This window comes from Cheilinus undulatus, linkage group 21, assembly GCF_018320785.1.
Source record: "Cheilinus undulatus linkage group 21, ASM1832078v1, whole genome shotgun sequence".
In the NCBI taxonomy this organism is placed as follows: Eukaryota; Metazoa; Chordata; class Actinopteri; order Labriformes; family Labridae; genus Cheilinus; species Cheilinus undulatus.
Genome location: NC_054885.1, coordinates 14061940 through 14080097, shown reverse-complemented (window position 1 = coordinate 14080097; position 18158 = coordinate 14061940). Strand labels below are relative to the sequence as shown.

At 38.4% G+C, this 18158-nt stretch overlaps 1 protein-coding gene across 1 annotated transcript; it reads left to right on the top strand.

Moving 5' to 3' along the window:
* The first annotated feature begins 13 nt into the window (after positions 1–13).
* On the top strand, positions 14–14963 carry atf7ip2 (activating transcription factor 7 interacting protein 2). The gene is made up of 14 exons (XM_041778075.1): positions 14–33; positions 1464–1502; positions 4921–4993; positions 5084–5215; positions 5880–5939; positions 6095–6132; positions 6249–6310; positions 6398–6453; positions 9804–9849; positions 10088–10173; positions 10307–10519; positions 10600–10793; positions 13579–13831; positions 13867–14963. The coding sequence occupies exons 3-13, from the start codon at positions 4922–4924 to the stop codon at positions 13787–13789; spliced, it is 1170 nt and encodes a 389-aa protein (XP_041634009.1). The 5' UTR covers positions 14–33; positions 1464–1502; position 4921; the 3' UTR covers positions 13790–13831; positions 13867–14963.
* The last annotated feature ends 3195 nt before the right edge of the window (positions 14964–18158 follow it).

Here is an 18158-nt window from a genome sequence, read left to right as displayed (position 1 = left end):
ATGTTGACCCGGAAGTAGCAGCAAACCATTCCGGTAAGTTCATTTCCCCGTTATATTGCCCGGAATAGCCTCCCTTTCAAAACTAAATAGCTTTTTAAGCGCCACAAATATCATTAGTAAGATTTAATCGCATATTTTCTTAAGAACATAAGAACTGTGGGATATATTCTGTCTCCCAACATTAGCGAGCTTTGTCGTTCTACCGTTGTTCTTCTAAAAGCTCCAGGTAAAGTTTAGCTAGGTTCCTTAATTTTTGAAATGTTAAAAGACGAGCAGTAAAATTAGCTACATTTTTGTGATTAAGTAGCTAACGAGTAAAGAATGATGAATGTATGTATTTTGTCAGTTGAGGGTGAAAAGTGTTGTAAACACTTTACTAAATGCAGGGATACAAACGCAGAAGCTCTGTAGCGTAGTGTTTTAATATTGTACTTAGTTGAATAACTCCAGTTTGAAATACTGTAACTATAAACTCTGAGTTCACATTAGAATTTATTCGAAATCATGACTTTCCAGGGTCAGCAGAGCAGTTTTGTAAATATTTCAGCACACAGAGGATCATACTGGGAAGCAGAGGTGAGAGAACAGTGAATGTGGACACATAATACACCTTAACGTATAAATGATATTGAAGTGAAAATCCTTGTATTACAGCTTCTTTGATTCTCCTTAGTCAAAGTTAACTTCAAAGAAACATAATACTTGGTTATATAAAAGTGATATATGATTTCCCCCTTAGACCTTTGGGGGATGGAAGCACATTGCATTCACCAAATGAAAAAATAACATATATAAACTGTTATTAATGATGCATGTTATTATTGGAACGATATTGGTATTGTATTTGTAGCTTAAAAATTGAATCAACAGTATCAGAAGATAAAAAGATTTCTGCTGATTTTTATAACTAACATTTTTGCCTGTAAAATCTGCTTATACCTGCTGTAAATGCTGAAGTACAATTGAATAAGTGGAGGCATAAGTGTGGAGTTATCAGCTGGACCAAATGACCTACTTCAGTTGAAGTTTTACTTCATTCGTCATCATTCCTCACACTTCAAAACTGTGTTGTAGAGACTGAAATTTGTGAGATTGTTCATCCCCAAACTTTAAAATTTGTTTAAGGACTGAAATATTAGATCTGAACTACATTTTAATATCTGCATCAGCTTCAATGAATTTGTAAATATCAGTAAATTGGATATTAAAACAATCCAATGCCCAAATCCTACTGATTATGAAATACACTCACCATTTAAGAGGTACACCTTTCTAGCCCCGGGGTGGACCCCCTTTTGCCTTCAGAGCTGTCTGTATTCTTCGTGGCATAGTTTCAACAAGGTGTTTGAAACATTTCTCCGAGATTTTGGTCCATAATAATATGATAGCATCTGCTGTAGTTGCTGCAGATTTGTTGGCTGCACATCCATGATACAAATCTCCTCTTCTACCACCTCCCAAAGGGCCTCTATTGGATTAAGATCTGCTGACTGTGATCAAAGGTCTGTATCATGTGATAAGAAAATGAAGTGGTCCAAGTTTTACTTTGTTTGGTGAAATCAGTGCGCTTTTGACTTTGGAAACACAAATAAGAATTTGCTCTTTTTCCTAATAGATTTTAAACTGAGAAAGGACACCAATAAATAAAGAAAATGATAAAAACAAATACATTGGAAGTAAAAATAACTACTGTAACTATTGCATAACTATAAGTATTAGTTTTTATAGTGATTGTTCTGTGTTTTAGACATTTTAACCATTGTATCCTCTTTGACCATTTCCTAGTCATCATCACTCCAGCTAAACAAAGGGGATTCTCGTTTATGTTCCTCGTGTCATTTTAGTGTTGCTTGGTTATGCATGTGTTACAGTGGGATTCCTGTAGCATTTTTGAAATTGCTGTGATTGATAAACGTGCGCTTATGTGCATGCACGACCAAGCATGCAGGGTTTTTTTTTTTAAATAAGGATTGGCTGATACTGATTTTTTCAGGGCTGATAGAGATATTCATTATCAGTAATGTGACAAAGTGAAATTGCATGATCCAAAAAACAAAATAAAAAGAGCAGTTTAGCTTTGTTCAGTGTGAAATGGCACATAGTAACACTTTGGCTTCCTGGCCACAGGACATTAGGGCACACTGAGGAGAGTAAAAACAGCGTCACAAGGCCAATAAAGATTAAAGACCATATGCTAAATATCTGCTCTGATAATCATACAGGCTTCATGCTGTCTACTAACTGTCATCTGCCCCTCCCTTTATCTACAACTCTTTCCAACCCTTACATTGAAGGTTCAGTAAAAAAAAATGGCAGGTTCTCAAGATGAGACCAATAGCAAGAGCTCCGGAAAACGGGTTCAGCAAAAATCAAAGAAGAAAAGTAAGGGGGCTAGCAGTGCATCAAGAGATACTCGAATCACTATCGGATCTGCATTTACAAGGTGGAATGACCTGAAAACAAGGATGGGAGTGGAAACTAACGTGGATTTGGCCTTGCGTCTTTTGGATAAGTGAGTTAACTTCTAACAGCTTTATGTTTGCAGAACAGTTGCAGCTTCCTTGATTCTTTAGCTTTCGTTGCCCACAGACTAACATATCCTCTGCATGATGCTGTCTGTGTTTGTCCTGCTTTTGTGAGTGTCCTTCTAAATGTTGGGCTACATGATATAGAGTTGTCAGAATATGATTTAATTGATCCATGATATGGTACAAATCAAAAGATATTGATACCATCCCCCCAAAAAACAGAGGCCATAGATTCCATATTGGGAAAGTTCAAGTTTTCATTGATTAGAAATTGCAATCAAACTCCTTCACAATGTCTAAATTGCACAAATATTGCCTTGCAGCAGGCTATGTGTTTACTTGAAACTAGGGGTGCACCGATCGATCGGCCAAAATCGGAATCGGCGCCAATGTCCTTAATTTTGGGGGACTGGTGATCGGCTGATAGTTAAATAAGATCGGTGGATAAGATCAGTTTCATATGCCTCTGCCTACTAAAATGTGTAAAATAAAAGACTAAAGGAACTGATATAATTTAGTAGTTTGGACAGCAATGCTCTAAACTTTTCGTGCAGTTAAAACAACAAGTTTGTATTGTTTCATGGGTATTGTTCAATGTTTTTCAATAAAATAAGATTGGAACATTGAAGGTGTATGCCATCAGTTACATATAAAAAAAAAAAAATCGGTATCGGCCAAAATCGGAATCGGCAGATCAGGCTTTTTAAAGATCGGTGATTGGCCAGAAAATTGCAATCGGAGAACCCCTACTTGAAACGTTTGATGGATTCGTTCCTGTGCACAGGTGTGAAGAAAAGATGTGGTTTTAGCTCTGTGAATGTATTACATATATTCATTATTTTTAACTTTACAGACAAAGAAGAGATTTCATTTCGCCAAAAACTCACATGACAGTGTCAAAAATTTAATAACCCTGGTATTAAATGCATTTTCAAACTGCTAAGAGCATGGGATAAACTCTCATAGAATGTTTGTCTTCTTATGAACCTTGTTTTTTAGTTGTTTCTGACATCTTGAAAGGAGTCAAACAGCTTGATCTGGGATGCTCTGTAGTGTTGTTTCATGGATGACACCTTAGTATGGACTGGAAAGGTCTTTGTTATTGTAGAAGCTGAGCAAGTTTTTCATTCTTTTTTACTGCTAATCCTCATTTTTTTCCTTTGCTACAAAGCTTAATTCAGTCTTTTCCATGTTATCCCACAAACACTTTCTTATACTAGTAAATCTATCTTTAAACACACGCTTTATTCTCTTCCTTTATGCTTACTTTCTGACATATAGCTATCCTCTGGCACACCAGTGCATAGTGTGTGTGATCTTGTTTTTTGAGTGTGACCTGGAACGTTTATAGGGCTGGACCGGAGATAATCTCGGGTCCTGCCCTACAAATGAGGACAAAATGTTTAGCTTTCCAATGAAAATATCAATTTTTATAGTATTTTCCTAGTGCTGCAAACAGAGCAATGAAGATTTTTCCAGACATCCTAGTTTTATTTTGGATACTTACATTGTACTATTGACAGGCAGATTGGTGCGGTGTCAGCAGTATTGCAGGCACTGTACCATACCCTTAGAGAAAGGGTAAGGAGCTTGGACATCCAGAAGGATCTTGATGAAGAACTGTGACTCCTTCATGTCGAAAGAAGCCATATGAGGTGGTTCAGGCATCTGATCAGGATGCCTCCTGGGCACCTTCCTGTGGAGGTCTTCCAGGCACGTCCAGCTGGAAGGTGACCCCGAGGCAGACCAAGAACTTGTTGGAGGGATTATGCATTCCATCTAGCCTGAGAGTGCCTTGTAATCCCTCAGGAGGAGCTGGAAAGTGTTGCAGAGGAGAAGGACGTCTGGGTTGACACGTTTTGCCTGCTGCCACTGCAACCCGACCCCGGATAAGTGGAAGAACATGGATGGATGGACATTATTGCACTTTGCAAACAGAAACATATTATTTAAAAAAAAACAAGAATCATTATCCCCTGATGCTAATAGTCAGTTGTGTGTCCTTTTTGCTTGATGGACAGCCTGTAGTTATTTCTCTTGTAGTTTACTACAAGTCTCAGACTCGTCTCCTGAGGAATCCCAGCCCATTTTTCTTTGGCCAATCTCTCATGGCCGATATTGATGGCCTTCTGGCATGGACCTTGGTCCTAAGCTCACCTCACAGGTTTTCCCAAGGGTTAAAATCAGGGCTTTGTTCAGATCGGTCAGTAACGTTCACTTTGTTCTTCTGGAGGTAGTTCTTCACCAGGAGCCACGTATGTTTTGGGTCATTGTTGTGTTGGAAGACAAAGCTAATAATTTTGTCCTTATCTGTATATCAAATCATCATAACAGCCCCTCCCTTCCCCTTCTCTCACTCTCCTTATGTGTTTTTCTTTGTTCATGAATGAAGCATGGAGAACTCATCCTCCCATTCAGCTTCCTCTGGATCCAGGGACAAAAAGATGAAAATTTCCAATTCTGAAGTAAGAAACCATATCAGAGACAGTACAGTTACATCCCTGCTGTCTTCCTGCATGTATAAATTTTTTTTTTTTTTTTTTTCCTGTGTGTAGGTGCAAGCGCTGATCGAGCAGGAGGTTCAAACTGCAGTTAAACAGTCAGAAACCAAGCTGCAGGGTTTAATGCAGTCCCTTCTCCAGCTGGATCAGTACATTGACTTTACAGGATCCAACCAGAAACTGGAGGTCAGTGAAATCATTATTTTTTAGTTTCTAATTCTCTTTAAATCCTTAAATCTGAAAGGATTCAACCGGTTGACGATAATTTCCTGTATAAAATTTTGAAATGTTCACTGCTGTCTCTGTTTCTTCCTTTAATTTCCTCTTTCTTTTGTTTTTCTTGTTTAATTCCATCATTCTTTAATTCCATCAAGCTGTTTTAAAAGCAGTCTCTTCGCCTCTTTTGTTTCTTTCTTCTCTCTGCCTTCGCTTGCTTCAAGTTTGACAGCTGCTGGTTAATCTTTAAAGCATCAATCTTCCCCATCACTTCTATTTTTCTTATTACAATGAAAAACATTCAGACTTTCATAATTTATTTATTCACAAAAACCTCTTGGTGGAAATTTTCCTGTTTTCATGCCTCTTAAAGCCCAAAGAATTAAATTAAAGCAGTGATATCTAACTTCTCCACCCTAAAATAGTAGTTTCAAAGTCAACCTGTCAGCACAGTTACTTTCAAAAGTGAGAGATGCCCACTTTTCTCGTGCTTTGAGCACTATGTAGCTTTAGCTGTGTTTGCTGTGTTGTCTTTAGCCCTGACCTTTAGACATCAATTGATTACACATGTCAAATATTTGACAATGAATCTTGTATGCAATACGTTTATACTAAATTTTCCTCTTGTCCACAGGCTAAAATCAACATGATAACCAGGAGGGCGGACACAGCTTTTGCCCACCCCGCAGACAAGGTTTGAATGCAGAAAGACACACTCAAAACACTTACATTATTGTGTGAAGGCTGACATGTATTTCCACTGTAATCAGATTCGCTCTGTTGAGTATAAATAGGTAAATACTGTAAATGTATTTGAGCACATGAATAAACAATTGTTTTGTGTTTCAGGGTGCAGTACCATGTCCGGTTAACATGGCCATTGTCAAGTATGTATACATTTAGTCCTTAACTAAAATCAACATACAATCATTTGACTTTTTTTACTTGGATTTCTCTTGACTGATTATTTATCAAACTGTTTTATTTGTTGTCTACTTAAAAGGTCATGCCCTGCTGGTGATCCAATGGAAACTGCACCACAAATAAAGAGCAGAGCAAAGCAGAGTGAGAATCATGTGTAAAGCTCAGAAGTAGTTGCATTTTTGGGTAAAAAAACCCAACAAATTCATTGAGTGTCTTTTTCTTTTTCAGCATGCAGAAAGAGCACAGGGGCCAAAGTGAAGAGAGCAAATCACTTTGAAATTAAGGTAAATATTACCTGTTCATCTTTAAAATAGTTTTTGTTTAAAATTATGTTTAATTGTATGTGGTGTAAAAGAGCGTCAAAGTAATAGGCTGAAGAAAAATGAGGAAGAGGGGTTAATAAAACACATTAAACAGGTGCACTCGCTGGTCAGATAATAGTGTCATGACTTTAGGAAGACCCATGTGTTGTAACTTGAACAACAGAAATTATTAAATATCCTCTCTAATGCTGGTAAAACTCAAACACTGTCTGTTTTGATTCAATGGCAACATTATGATCCTAGGCCACCGGATAATGGATGACTGGTTTTAAATTACTAAAAGTGTGGAGCGCACTTCTCAGTGTTGTCTGTGTCACAGAAATGCCAGCATTGTTTTAGTACCAGGTTTTGACCCAATTTTTACAAAAAAGTTGGGGTGCTATGCAAAAGGTAGATAAAAACAAAATGCAATGATTTCCAAATCTCATAAATGATATTTTATTCACATCATAGAACATAAACAACATAGCAGATGCTGAAACTGAGACATTTGACCATTTCTTTAAAAAAATGTCAGCTCATTTTGAAGTTGATGGCAGCAACTGGTCTCAAAAATGTAGGCAAAAAGCAACAAAAGGCTGAGAGTGTAATTGGTGCTAATAAACAACAGCTGGAGGAGCATTTTCCAGCTAAGTTGGTTCATTTGCAACAGGTATGCTACATGACTGAGTTTAAAAGGAGCATTTCAGAGAGGCACTGCCTCTCAGAAGTGAAGATGGGCAGAAGTTCACCAAAGTGCAAAAAATTGTGCAACAATTTCAGAAAGATTTTCCAAAATTTGAATATTCCACCATATACAGTTCATAATATCATCGAAAGATTCAGAAAATATGGAGACATCTCTGTGCACAAAGGATCTAAAGCTTAAGGTCAATATTGGATGGTGGCACTGCCTTAAAAACAGGCATGATTCTGTACTGGAAATCACTGCATGCTCTCAAGAACACTTCCAGAAATCATAGTTTGTCAACACAGTTCACCATGACATCAACGGATGCAAGTTGAAGCTGTATGTGAACAGAATACTGATACGCCAGAGCAAAATGGAGAACTGTTCTGCTGTCAAATGAATCAAAATTGAAATTTATCACAGATGCCGTGTCCTGTGGACTAAAGAGGAGAGGGACTCTTCAGCTTGTTTTCAGCACACAGCTCAAAAGTCTGCATCTCTGATGGTATGGGGTAAAATTAGTGCCAATCTGGTGGGCTGCTTGCACATCTTTCAATACACTATCAATGCTGAAAAGTATAGAGCTTTGAGAACAACATATGTTTACATTAAGTCATCTCTTTTAGAGAAGGAGTGCCACGTGCCACATACATCACAACAGCATGGCTTCACAGTAGAAGAGTCCGGCTGCTGATCTGGCTTTAGCCAGACCTTTCACCAACCGGCCTTTTGATGTAAACATGAAAAATTCGGCAAATGAGACCCAGGGCTGTTTAGCAGACAAGAATGGGACAACATTCCTCTCCCAACACTCCAGCAACTGTTCTCATCACTTCCCAGATGATTACAGACTGTTGATAAAAGAAGAGGGAATGCTGCACAGTAGTAAACATGACCCTGTGCCTACTTTTTTGAGATGCCTTGCAGCCATCAAATTCAAAATGAGCTACATTTTTTCATGAAATGGTAAAATGTCTTAGTTTCAGCATCTGATAAGTTGTGTATGATCTATTGTGAATAAAGTATGGGTTCTTCAGATTTGAAAATCATAGCATCCTGCTTGTATTCACATTTTCTTAATGGCTCAGCTTTTTCGACTTGGGGTCGTATTCCAACTGTATTTCACTGATAATCTCACTGAACCAGCCAGGGAATTTGAAATGACCACTGCACTTTCTTTCCACCTCAATGCATCTTTGGATAAATTAATGAGCAATAAGCTTACACCTAGAATACATGTTTGAACAATAGAATGAGCATATTAATATACATCTTACATACACCTGAAAGAGACCAGGACTAGGCATACTTGTTGACCACATCTAACACGACACCCAAGCATATCTAGGAAAAAGTCAAATAGGAGACATCCTGAGGCCCGTAAGAAAGATAAAGGCCAAACATCATTTAGAGAAGAAAATTACAAGCTACTGTCTTCAGCTCCCACCAAGCATCACCTCATCTGTACGGTACGTACAGCTGCAGCCTTATATTACAGTCTTAACTCACTTACCTGACACTAGACCCTCTCTAACAACCACTAATGCCCCTATCTCCAAAATATTTACATTTGGATTTATGAGGCCAGGTGCAGAAGACGGTAGACGCTCTCCTGTACCCAGGCCCAGTGAGGCACCCACTCTCACTGATATGTAAACAACATGTACTGTATGTACAACATGCACTTTCCCAGGGGAACGCAGGTGCAGGAGTAGATGCTCTCCTGTAGTAGGCACAGAGAGGCACCCACTCTTGCTAATATATAAACAATATGTACTCTCCCAGGGGAACTGCTGAATTGTTAAGAGAAGGTGTGTGCTGGGTGAGCAGAGGAAGAATCAAATATCAGCATTATATCCTAACACTTAACAGTACCATGTTTGAACACAAGTTATGTCTTAATCATTTACTTTTACTGTGACTTATAACAAATGGTACTTTGTATTGAATGTATCCAATGTATCCATGAATATACACTGTATAACCCTCTGATTGCATTTATAAGTGAGAAGCAACAAGCCAAACATGCAACCAACCCTCTGATGAATGTAGAATAATTAGTAAACCAAAGGAACATGTATAAGATATGAAATTAAATACATTTTTTAAAAATCAAGGTCTTCTGAGCTAGTTTATAATGGTGGCCAGGGAGGAGCAAATAAGCCACCATTATAAACTAGCTCAGAATATGGGAATTTTAAAGCAACTAGGGGCAGGAGCTCTGCCCCTCTGAGAGGTGGGTCTAAGAGACCCAAAGAGTATAAAAGGCGATGCACAAAGACAATTCTTCAGTTGTATGGTGCCTCCACTCAGAGTTTATTGCTTGTGCTCACCTGAGACTTTAAATAAACTCTTTTTTGCATCAGAAACCTTTGCCTGCTGAGCAGTTCTTTGCCTGATATTTGACTTCAACATTTTTGGACAACTTTTCTACTGAATCCAGTCTGGCCTATTTGATTAATCCACTACACTCTCTATCTCAATGCATCTTTGGATACAACTGAAGATCTGTAGATTCTTTTTTAAAACTTTGGTACTCTTGTATGCTATTGTTCATTAAAAAAATCAAGATTGCACCATTGTTAAACATTTGGGATCAAAAAGCTTCAAAAATTTGGTCCACCTTTGCCTTTCTGTGTAGGAAAAGTCCAGAAGAGCACTTGAGAAGCTCCATGCAGAAGAGGAAGGTAAGATGATTTTAGTGACTCAAACATGAAGTTTGTAAACGACTGTTAAAAGAAGCTCCTGGTGACATTACAGCGTGTAGTAAGAAAACCTGACATGTTAAGCTGCTATAATGACCCTAATTAAATAAAGAGAGTCAGACAGAGCATGAATAAATAACTAACACCCTTTTTTTTTTTCTTCTTTACTCCTTCCTGTCCCGTCCTCTGTTACTCGTCATTTTGGATAATCCCTGTTAAGCTTTGACGGCTGCCATGGCAGATTTTACAGAAGAAGAGGAGCTGCCTCCTCCAGTTTTATCTCCTTTTCAGTCTTTTCCGTGTAAGGTAGGATATAGAAAATAACAAGTTGAAGTTAAACAACTTACATTGATGACATTCTGCATTACCTTATTGAATTATTCCCATTGTTTATGTATTTTTGCATCGTGTTCTTTCAATGCTGTTTTATTGTTTATAGAAAGAGCCAGAAGATGAACTGGAAAATGTTAACAATTATGAGGAGGTGATGCAGACTGAGGCGCAGAAAGTAGAGAGAGAGGTGATGAAGACCGAGGAGCAGAAAGTAGAGAGAGAGGTGATGAAGACTGAGGAGCGGAAAGCAGTGATTAAGGAAGAGAAATTGTTCCCTGCTGGCATTACCAACAGCTCCAATCCCAACACCACAGAGCAGGTAACAGTGGGAAAACAGAGACAAAATTCATGGGATTGTTGGCCTATCGCATTCACCCTACTGCCTCTTCTTTATCCTAGCCAAAGGACAACCTCCAGTACCCTCCTCTCCCTACCCCCTCCTTCCCCTCGACCCTGAATATGGAAGCGGCATCATACAACATCCCACAGAAGGTGCACGTCCGTCTGGCTCTCATCAGGAATCCTCCAGGCCTCTCAGTGATGTGGAACGTACAGCAGGAAGACCCGTCTGCTCCACCGATGCAGGGTTACAAGTGAGAAGATGTACATGAGTCCAACTGTAAAGAAGCTAAACATATCAAGATTTTAAGCAGATTTTGATGATTTTTTTGCACAGTGTGGGGGATCTCTGGCCTCACATTACTCTCAATATCAAAATAAGACAAGCCTTTATTAATCTCTAAATTCAAGTATTGCAGCAGCACAGAAACACAAGTAGGTGAATATAGACTCACCAACCACTTGTGGTTGTATTTGTGGGATGTCCAAAAAGTTGTGAAAGCTTAAAGTTTTTATCTTTCCACTATGGCAGAATGATTTGGGAAAATATTCTAATTGTGATGATATTTTCCAATATTGCGATGGCTATTTAATGTGCAATTATTTTTTTTTAAGTTCCTCATCTTATGTATTTTCAACAAACATAAGCAGTAAATAATTCTGTATTTCAACCCCCGCAATGTTAAATAGATTAAACTAGGGCTAAATGATTTTGAAAAAAGATTTAATTGCAATTATTCTGACTCATATTGCAAATTCAGTATGAATTGTTGTATTGAAAGAAATTAACATTTTCATATCAATCTCATTTTGCTTTAGAAAAACTTAGAAAAATAAGGAAAGTAGGATTTTTGCAAATTATTGTAAAAAAATTTGACACTTACAAGTCTGCATGATGGGTAGAACATATCTCTGCTGCATAAAACATTTATTAAACTGGTATTTTAACACATTTTAATTTCAAAGAAATATTGCACCTTTTGCAATTTGAAAATTGCGGTAGGACGTATTTTGATTTAATCTAAATTTCTAAATTAATTGCCCAGTCTTACTGTCCACATAGGTAGCCAATCAATACCACCAAACTACCGTAAAATACAGTATCTTTTTGTATTCTCTTAAAGGGACAGATGGTTTAAACCATCTTCCTGTATGATGATGTCCATTGTGTTTGGCGAATTTAAAACGTGCAGGTTCTGTGCAGCTGTGTTGCCTTTTTAGTACCGTCTTTTTTTGCGCATCTACTCGCGTTAGCTTGGTAGTTTAGCTCACTCTGCAGTGACTGTTGTAAGACAGAATCACAGCCATCATCTACTTGTCACTTGTCCTAACTGAGGAATGTTCTCAGTCAAGCCAGCACTCTGCAGGCTTTGTTTATTTAATTGTATACTCTCTGTTAGGCTTGAGTGATATGGCCTAAATATCATATCACGTATGCTTTTTTGCCCTCAGCAGTAACAGGATTATATTGCAGTATTACAAAATTGAAAAAGATAATGCATTTCAATGCTTTTCCAGGGTAACAACCTCCTTCTCCCCCGAAAAACCCTCTGTGATTTCATACTAATGTCTGAGCATTAGATCACAGGAAAGGGGTTTTATACATCTCTCTGTTTTCACTTCTTTATAGCTGAACTGAACTTTAAATTGTGTATTTTAAGGACTGAAGTTTTAGGTTTAAACCTCATTTAAATATCGGTATTGACTAAATTTAAAATGAAAAAAATGTTTTTGCATATTCAATATCAGCAAAATCCAATATCATGCATCTCTAATTCAAACAGTATCACAAGCTGTTGTAATACAAGTCACTGCAGCTCTGGGCTGAAGATGGTTTATTTTGAGCCAGGCCTGTGCAAAGCAAACACTAGAGTCATGTTGCTGGTATTACAGACATTAACCTTGGGAGGAGAGAACACCCCTTTATTTCGTTACTGTGCCTAATTAATTAACATGATTACACTGACACAAATGGGTGATGTTTTGCCTGTTACCTGGCTGGTCTTAAGTGTCAGAGTGAAAAGTGTGCACCACAACAGACCATAAACTTTTAAACTGGTGTTGCAAAAATCCATGCCATGGCAGAAATTTCACCAGCGACTGTATTGATACTGGTTTACCGCCCACAAGAACTTACTTTAAATGCAAGGTTATGATCTAACAAGAATGAAAAGCGGTATAAAATTTGCCCCAACCCCCTGCAGGTGTGGTCTGTATCATTATGCATCCCAGCATGTTCTGTGCAGAGAAGCTGAAGTCGAAGTGGCAGCTTGCAGTATACAGTGATTGGGTTGAATTCTCAATCATGTAAAGTCTTGTGCAGTGTGCAGCTCCATGCACTTATGGTAGTGACGTTGCATGTCTCAGCACTTTTTAGTGGTCACATTAGTATTCAAGCTCTAGCCACCATTTCAGATGAAAAAATAGGTATTAAAAGTGTGACTTATACACCAGATTTACGGTCTGTAAGTAAACGTCTGTTGTGTCAACCATCGTCTAATCCTACAGAGCCTGAGAGGTGACATCACTGCGGAAATTTGTAACATTTGTGGGATCATTACATCCAAAAGTTGCATGTTTAAAATGTTTGTGAGCTTTCGTTATGTTGGTTTAACAAGATTTACCACATAAATATACATGAAAGAAATAAGCAGGCCTTGCACATAGGAGTTGGATTTTGCTTTCTGTTTCAGGTTTGAAAGTATTGAATGTTGCATTTTTAACAGCTAATTTTCAGAAGTAGTGATGACCATTTTCTGCAGATTGAGTATTTGATTCATGGACAAATAGTTTTAAAGCTAATTGAGTAACATGAAAAGAAATAATTTGCTTTATGAAGTCCCTAATGCTGCTGCCGCCTGAGACCAGCAGAGTGCCAGATGTTTTAACATCTGCTTCTGAGACAAGTCTCACCCAGGTAATATCCAGGAGAGAAACCTTTACACTGCTCTACTTACGTGAACATCCACCAGATGGAGGCAGAGTCAATCAAGTCAGTAGCCTTTTTCAACTTGCTGTTTCCCTCTCTTCCTGCTGCAGAATCTACTTCACCATGGAAAAAGGGAAGGGCAGCGGCATCTTCGTTATGTGGAACGTCCTTGGAGAAGTGGAAGCACGCAGTCTGCCCATGTGTGCGCTTATAAGCAAGTACAAGCCCGGGCACAGGCTGTGTGTGGCTGTGGTGGGCATAGACAAATTTGGCAGGTATGGACCCTACAGTGAAGTAGTAACTGCTGCCTTACCTGAGTAACTGATAGGAGGAAAGGGGTTCTTTCAGGGTTGATTATACCTATAATTATTATTCCTATAGTTTTTCATAACCACTGTCTTTTGTACTACAAAGAAGTATTTCAAAATGCCTCAAGGTGTATACCAAAAGAAGGTTTCCAGCATTTTTGATTTTTTTAAAATGAAATAAAAGGGAATGAAAGCAATTGTAAATAGGCGCGTGACTGCTGCTGGAGTGTCCCTTTGTTGTATGTGAATTTAAAGGCAACATATACCGCTTTACACCTGTGAACACAGTACAAATAAAACATTGATGTTGTCAAAATGTGATATGGACCAAGGAGCAGATGAAAAACACCCTCTCTTGCTATGAGGAACAAATGTGAACAAGCAAATGAGGATTTTTTTGCGTTCATTAAGCCAGATGTACACTGTGCAATTTCTAGCCGACCTTGTAACAGTCATGGGGAAATGTCAGTTCATACTGTACGACTGGATCATTTACAATGCACAACCATCTCCCATGATTTATGTATTCATTCGATATGGTCTGATGGTCGCGCACGACCTGAGTGCTCACTAGAGATGAAACAGTTACCTTTATTAATAATAACTACCATAAAATTCCACCTCACTTATCAAACTGTTAGTGAAAACAGCGCTTTAATATCCTGGTTAATAATGTCCAGACAGCATGCTTCATAGGTTGGCTGTCTTGCCCTCCTCTACCCTGCATGACAAACGATGCACAATCAGGCTGAAAGTCAATACGACTTCCTTGCGAGTTGTGCTTCTCAAAATTTGTGCCTGGCTTGTCCAAAAATCGCACAGTGTATGTCCAGCTTTACACTTAATTTTCCAGAACATTTCATTATTGCATGTGTAAAAAGTAGGTTGTGACCACTATGATATCTCAAGGACAGCAGATTCTGAATGGACTGGCTTATTTTATATTTTTTTAGTTTGGTGGACACTCCAGATGCTCAAAAATATGTGATGAATTTCTGAAAAGTTGTTTTTTTCATGATATGTCTCCTATAAGGTTTCTTTCTCTGTTTTGTCTGTCAAATCTTTCATAAGAACATGACCAGCAGTCATTATTCGTCCTACCTCAACTAACTTATGTAAACATAATTTCATCAATGTGTTGAACATTTGTTTTTTGTAATGTTGTAATAAAATCAAAAGTATTTAAATTTGTTATTTCAGAATTTTTCACTTTAGTTGAGTCTTTTCTTATGAAGTAGATCTTTCTTTCTTTCTTTCTTTCTTTCTTTCTTTCTTTCTTTCTGTCTTTCTTTCTTTCTGTCTTTTTTGTTGCCTTCATGGGTGAAATAACAGTTTCTAGTGTCCTTCAGTTTCACATACTGTAAAATACAGGGTCTTAGACACATTTTATTACCTAATTCTCATCTAAAAAAGCTTGTTGAGCTTATATACCTAGGTGACATGAAAATAGGGTTGGGACGGCAACGTCATTACAGTAAGTGCTTTTAGTGGATGTGTATTAAGTAACTGCAGTAACTGATTAATCAGTTGTCCTGTCTACCATTGCACCATGAAGACAAGAACCCTAGAAACAAGAAAAAGTTGTTTAAAGATGGTTACAAAACATTTCCAAGGCACTGAACATCCCCTGGACTTCTGTTAAATTCATCACCAAGAAATGGAAGAACTGTTACATGTGTAAATCTGCCTAGATCAGGCCATCCTCACAGACTGAATGACTGCGCAAGAAAGATACTGGTGAGAGAGGCCACCGAGACACCTATGACTACTCTGAAGGAGTTACAAGCTTCAGCAGCAGAGATGGGAGAGACTCTGCATACAACTGTTGCCTGGGTTCTTCACCAGTCAAAGATTTATGGGAGAGTGGCAAAGAGAAAACCACTGTTGAAGATTAAATCTTGATGAGAGTTTGCAAAAAGGCATGTAGGAGACTCCATGGTCAAGTGGGAGAAAGATTTTTAGTCCGATGAGACCAAAATGGTGCTTTTTGACCATCAGACAAGACATCACCACAAACACACCAACCCCACTGTGAAGCTTGGTAGTGGCAGCATCATGCTGTGGGGATGCTTCTAGGCAGATGGCCCAGGAAGGCTTGTAAAAGTAGAGGGTAAAATGAATGCTGCAAAATATACTGTAGGTGGACAGTCTTGTTCAGTCTGAAAGAGAATTATGGCTCAGACCTCAATCCAAAGACATTTTACATGCCAATAATAGAGCTCATATACTCTGTTAACTTATATTCAAGATTCAAGGCAGTCAACTTTTTTTATTTACCTGTTTAAGTGCTCATTAATACAACTATCTAAAAGCCAGTAACATTGGAGAGACTGTTGTATTTCTAGCTTCTGGTCAAGATGATCTGCAGAGGTTCAAACTGAGCATCAGAATGTGAGAGAAAGCTCTTTTTTACACTCTTCATCCTGAATTTTCCCTTCCTTCTTGACAGGTGAAATGCAGGAAAACTTGCTCTGAGGGACAAGTGAGATCAAGCATGTCAGGAAGTTTTCTGGCTAGGCTACTATTACTGTTGTTTTCTCTCCCATAGGTTGTGTGCGTGAGCCTTTGATAAAGTTTGTACCCATTCAGACTTATTGGTGTCAAAGATGGTGTGCTTTTGTGTTGCTCTCAGGCTTGTAGTGATATTACGCTGTGTATGAAGGAGTGGGAGAACAACTGTAGAGGGAGTCATTAGACCCACATTGAACAGTTGCACTGTGCATCAGCAATAGTCCCTGCGTACGTACGTCTCTCTTGACCGGCAGGACACAGCAGAGTGATTGGCCTCCTAAGACCACTTAAAAAACACCCACCCCCACTGACACACACACACACTACAGGCTCACACAGTGGCCTAATTAGAGCTGACAGCAGAGGAGAGAGAGCTTATGAAAGGATGGCGCAGAAAAACCTGACAGGAAAAAAAAAGCAGAGGTGGAGCAGAGATGTGATTAGGGAGCAAATGTGTTCTTTAAAGTTTTAAAGTGAAGTGTCTGCAGAATGGTGACCTGCTTCCTCAGTCCCTTTCCTCTTGTAAAATGGATTAAGTGGAAAGAATATTACTGCTTTCACAAAGGTTTGCTGGAAAATGTCCCACTTGTCTCAATTTCGGGAGCTTTTACGTTCTACTTTGGACCATTAATCCTTGAAATATATAGAACACTTTATAACTGAGTTTGGATTTCAATATGAAGCACAGAATCTATTAATATTTGCCGTACTACTTCATCTCTTTCCACATCAAAGATCCCCTCGGAAATTGCTTTGTACTTTTGCTTTTGAAGGGGACAATAGGCGACTATTGAAGGGTAGATGAGGACTTTGTATCTTGAAAATGAAATCTGAAATCACACATGGATTTCCTAATACCTATTCCCTACATATGGACAAAAGTATTTGGACACACCTGTTAATTATTCAATTCAGGTGCTTCAATCACACCTGCTTCCACATGTGTATAAAATCAAGCAACTAGTCATGCAGTCTCCATGGAAATGTGACATGTGATGGATGCCACCTTTGCAATAACTCAGTTTGGGACAATGGTATGGGACTGTTTTTCAACCCCTTATCTCCAGTGAAGGGCATTCTTAATGCTTCAGCATACCAAGACATTGACATTGCTATCCTTCTAACTTTGTGGAAGGCTCTTTTCTATTCTAATGTGACTGTACCCCAGTGCACAAAGCATGGACTATAAAGACATGGTTTGATGAGTTTGGTGTGGAAGAACTTGACCGACCCGCACTGAGCCCTGACCTGAACCCCATCAAGCACCTTTGGGATGGACTGTAATGGAGATTCCAAACCAGGCTCTCTCTTCCAACATCAGTGCATGACCTAATAAACGTTCTACAAAATGAATGGGCACAAATTCCCGCTAAAACACTCAAAAGTCTTGTGGTAAGCCATCCAAGAAGAGTGGAAGCTGATATAGTTGCAAAAAGGGGGGCAAACTCCATATTGAAGTACATGTATTTGAATACAATTTCCTTACAGTCCATGTTGGTGTGATGGTAAGGCGTCCAAATACTTTTGTCCATATACTGTAGGTAGTTTTCTATTGTGGACTGTGTTGTTAACTCATCAGTACAACAGGAAAATGATTTTGGACACTTCTTTGATCACATACAGATTGCTGTTGGACAATCAAAACTACAGCAATAATATTTGTGGCTAATAACAGAATTTCACTGATTAGTGCTACTATACTGGGTGTATCCCCCCTAAAATAAATACTTAAATACTTTAAAAATTATGTGTGTTGTCAAAATGATTACACACCTTTAATGACCCATCCTACTTGTTTGTGCATGTATGTTGGTATAAATCATAAATCATTAACAGATTTTACAGATTATAAAAATGTATTTCATTCACCA

Bases quoted from the DNA above. Each gene is read 5' to 3' on its own strand.
- atf7ip2 (XM_041778075.1), top strand. From the start codon at position 4,922: ATGGAGAACTCATCCTCCCATTCAGCTTCCTCTGGATCCAGGGACAAA. The intron at 10,174-10,306 runs GTAGGATATAGA...TATTGTTTATAG, and splicing joins TTCAGTCTTTTCCGTGTAAG to AAAGAGCCAGAAGATGAACT. The intron at 10,520-10,599 runs GTAACAGTGGGA...TCTTTATCCTAG, and splicing joins ATCCCAACACCACAGAGCAG to CCAAAGGACAACCTCCAGTA.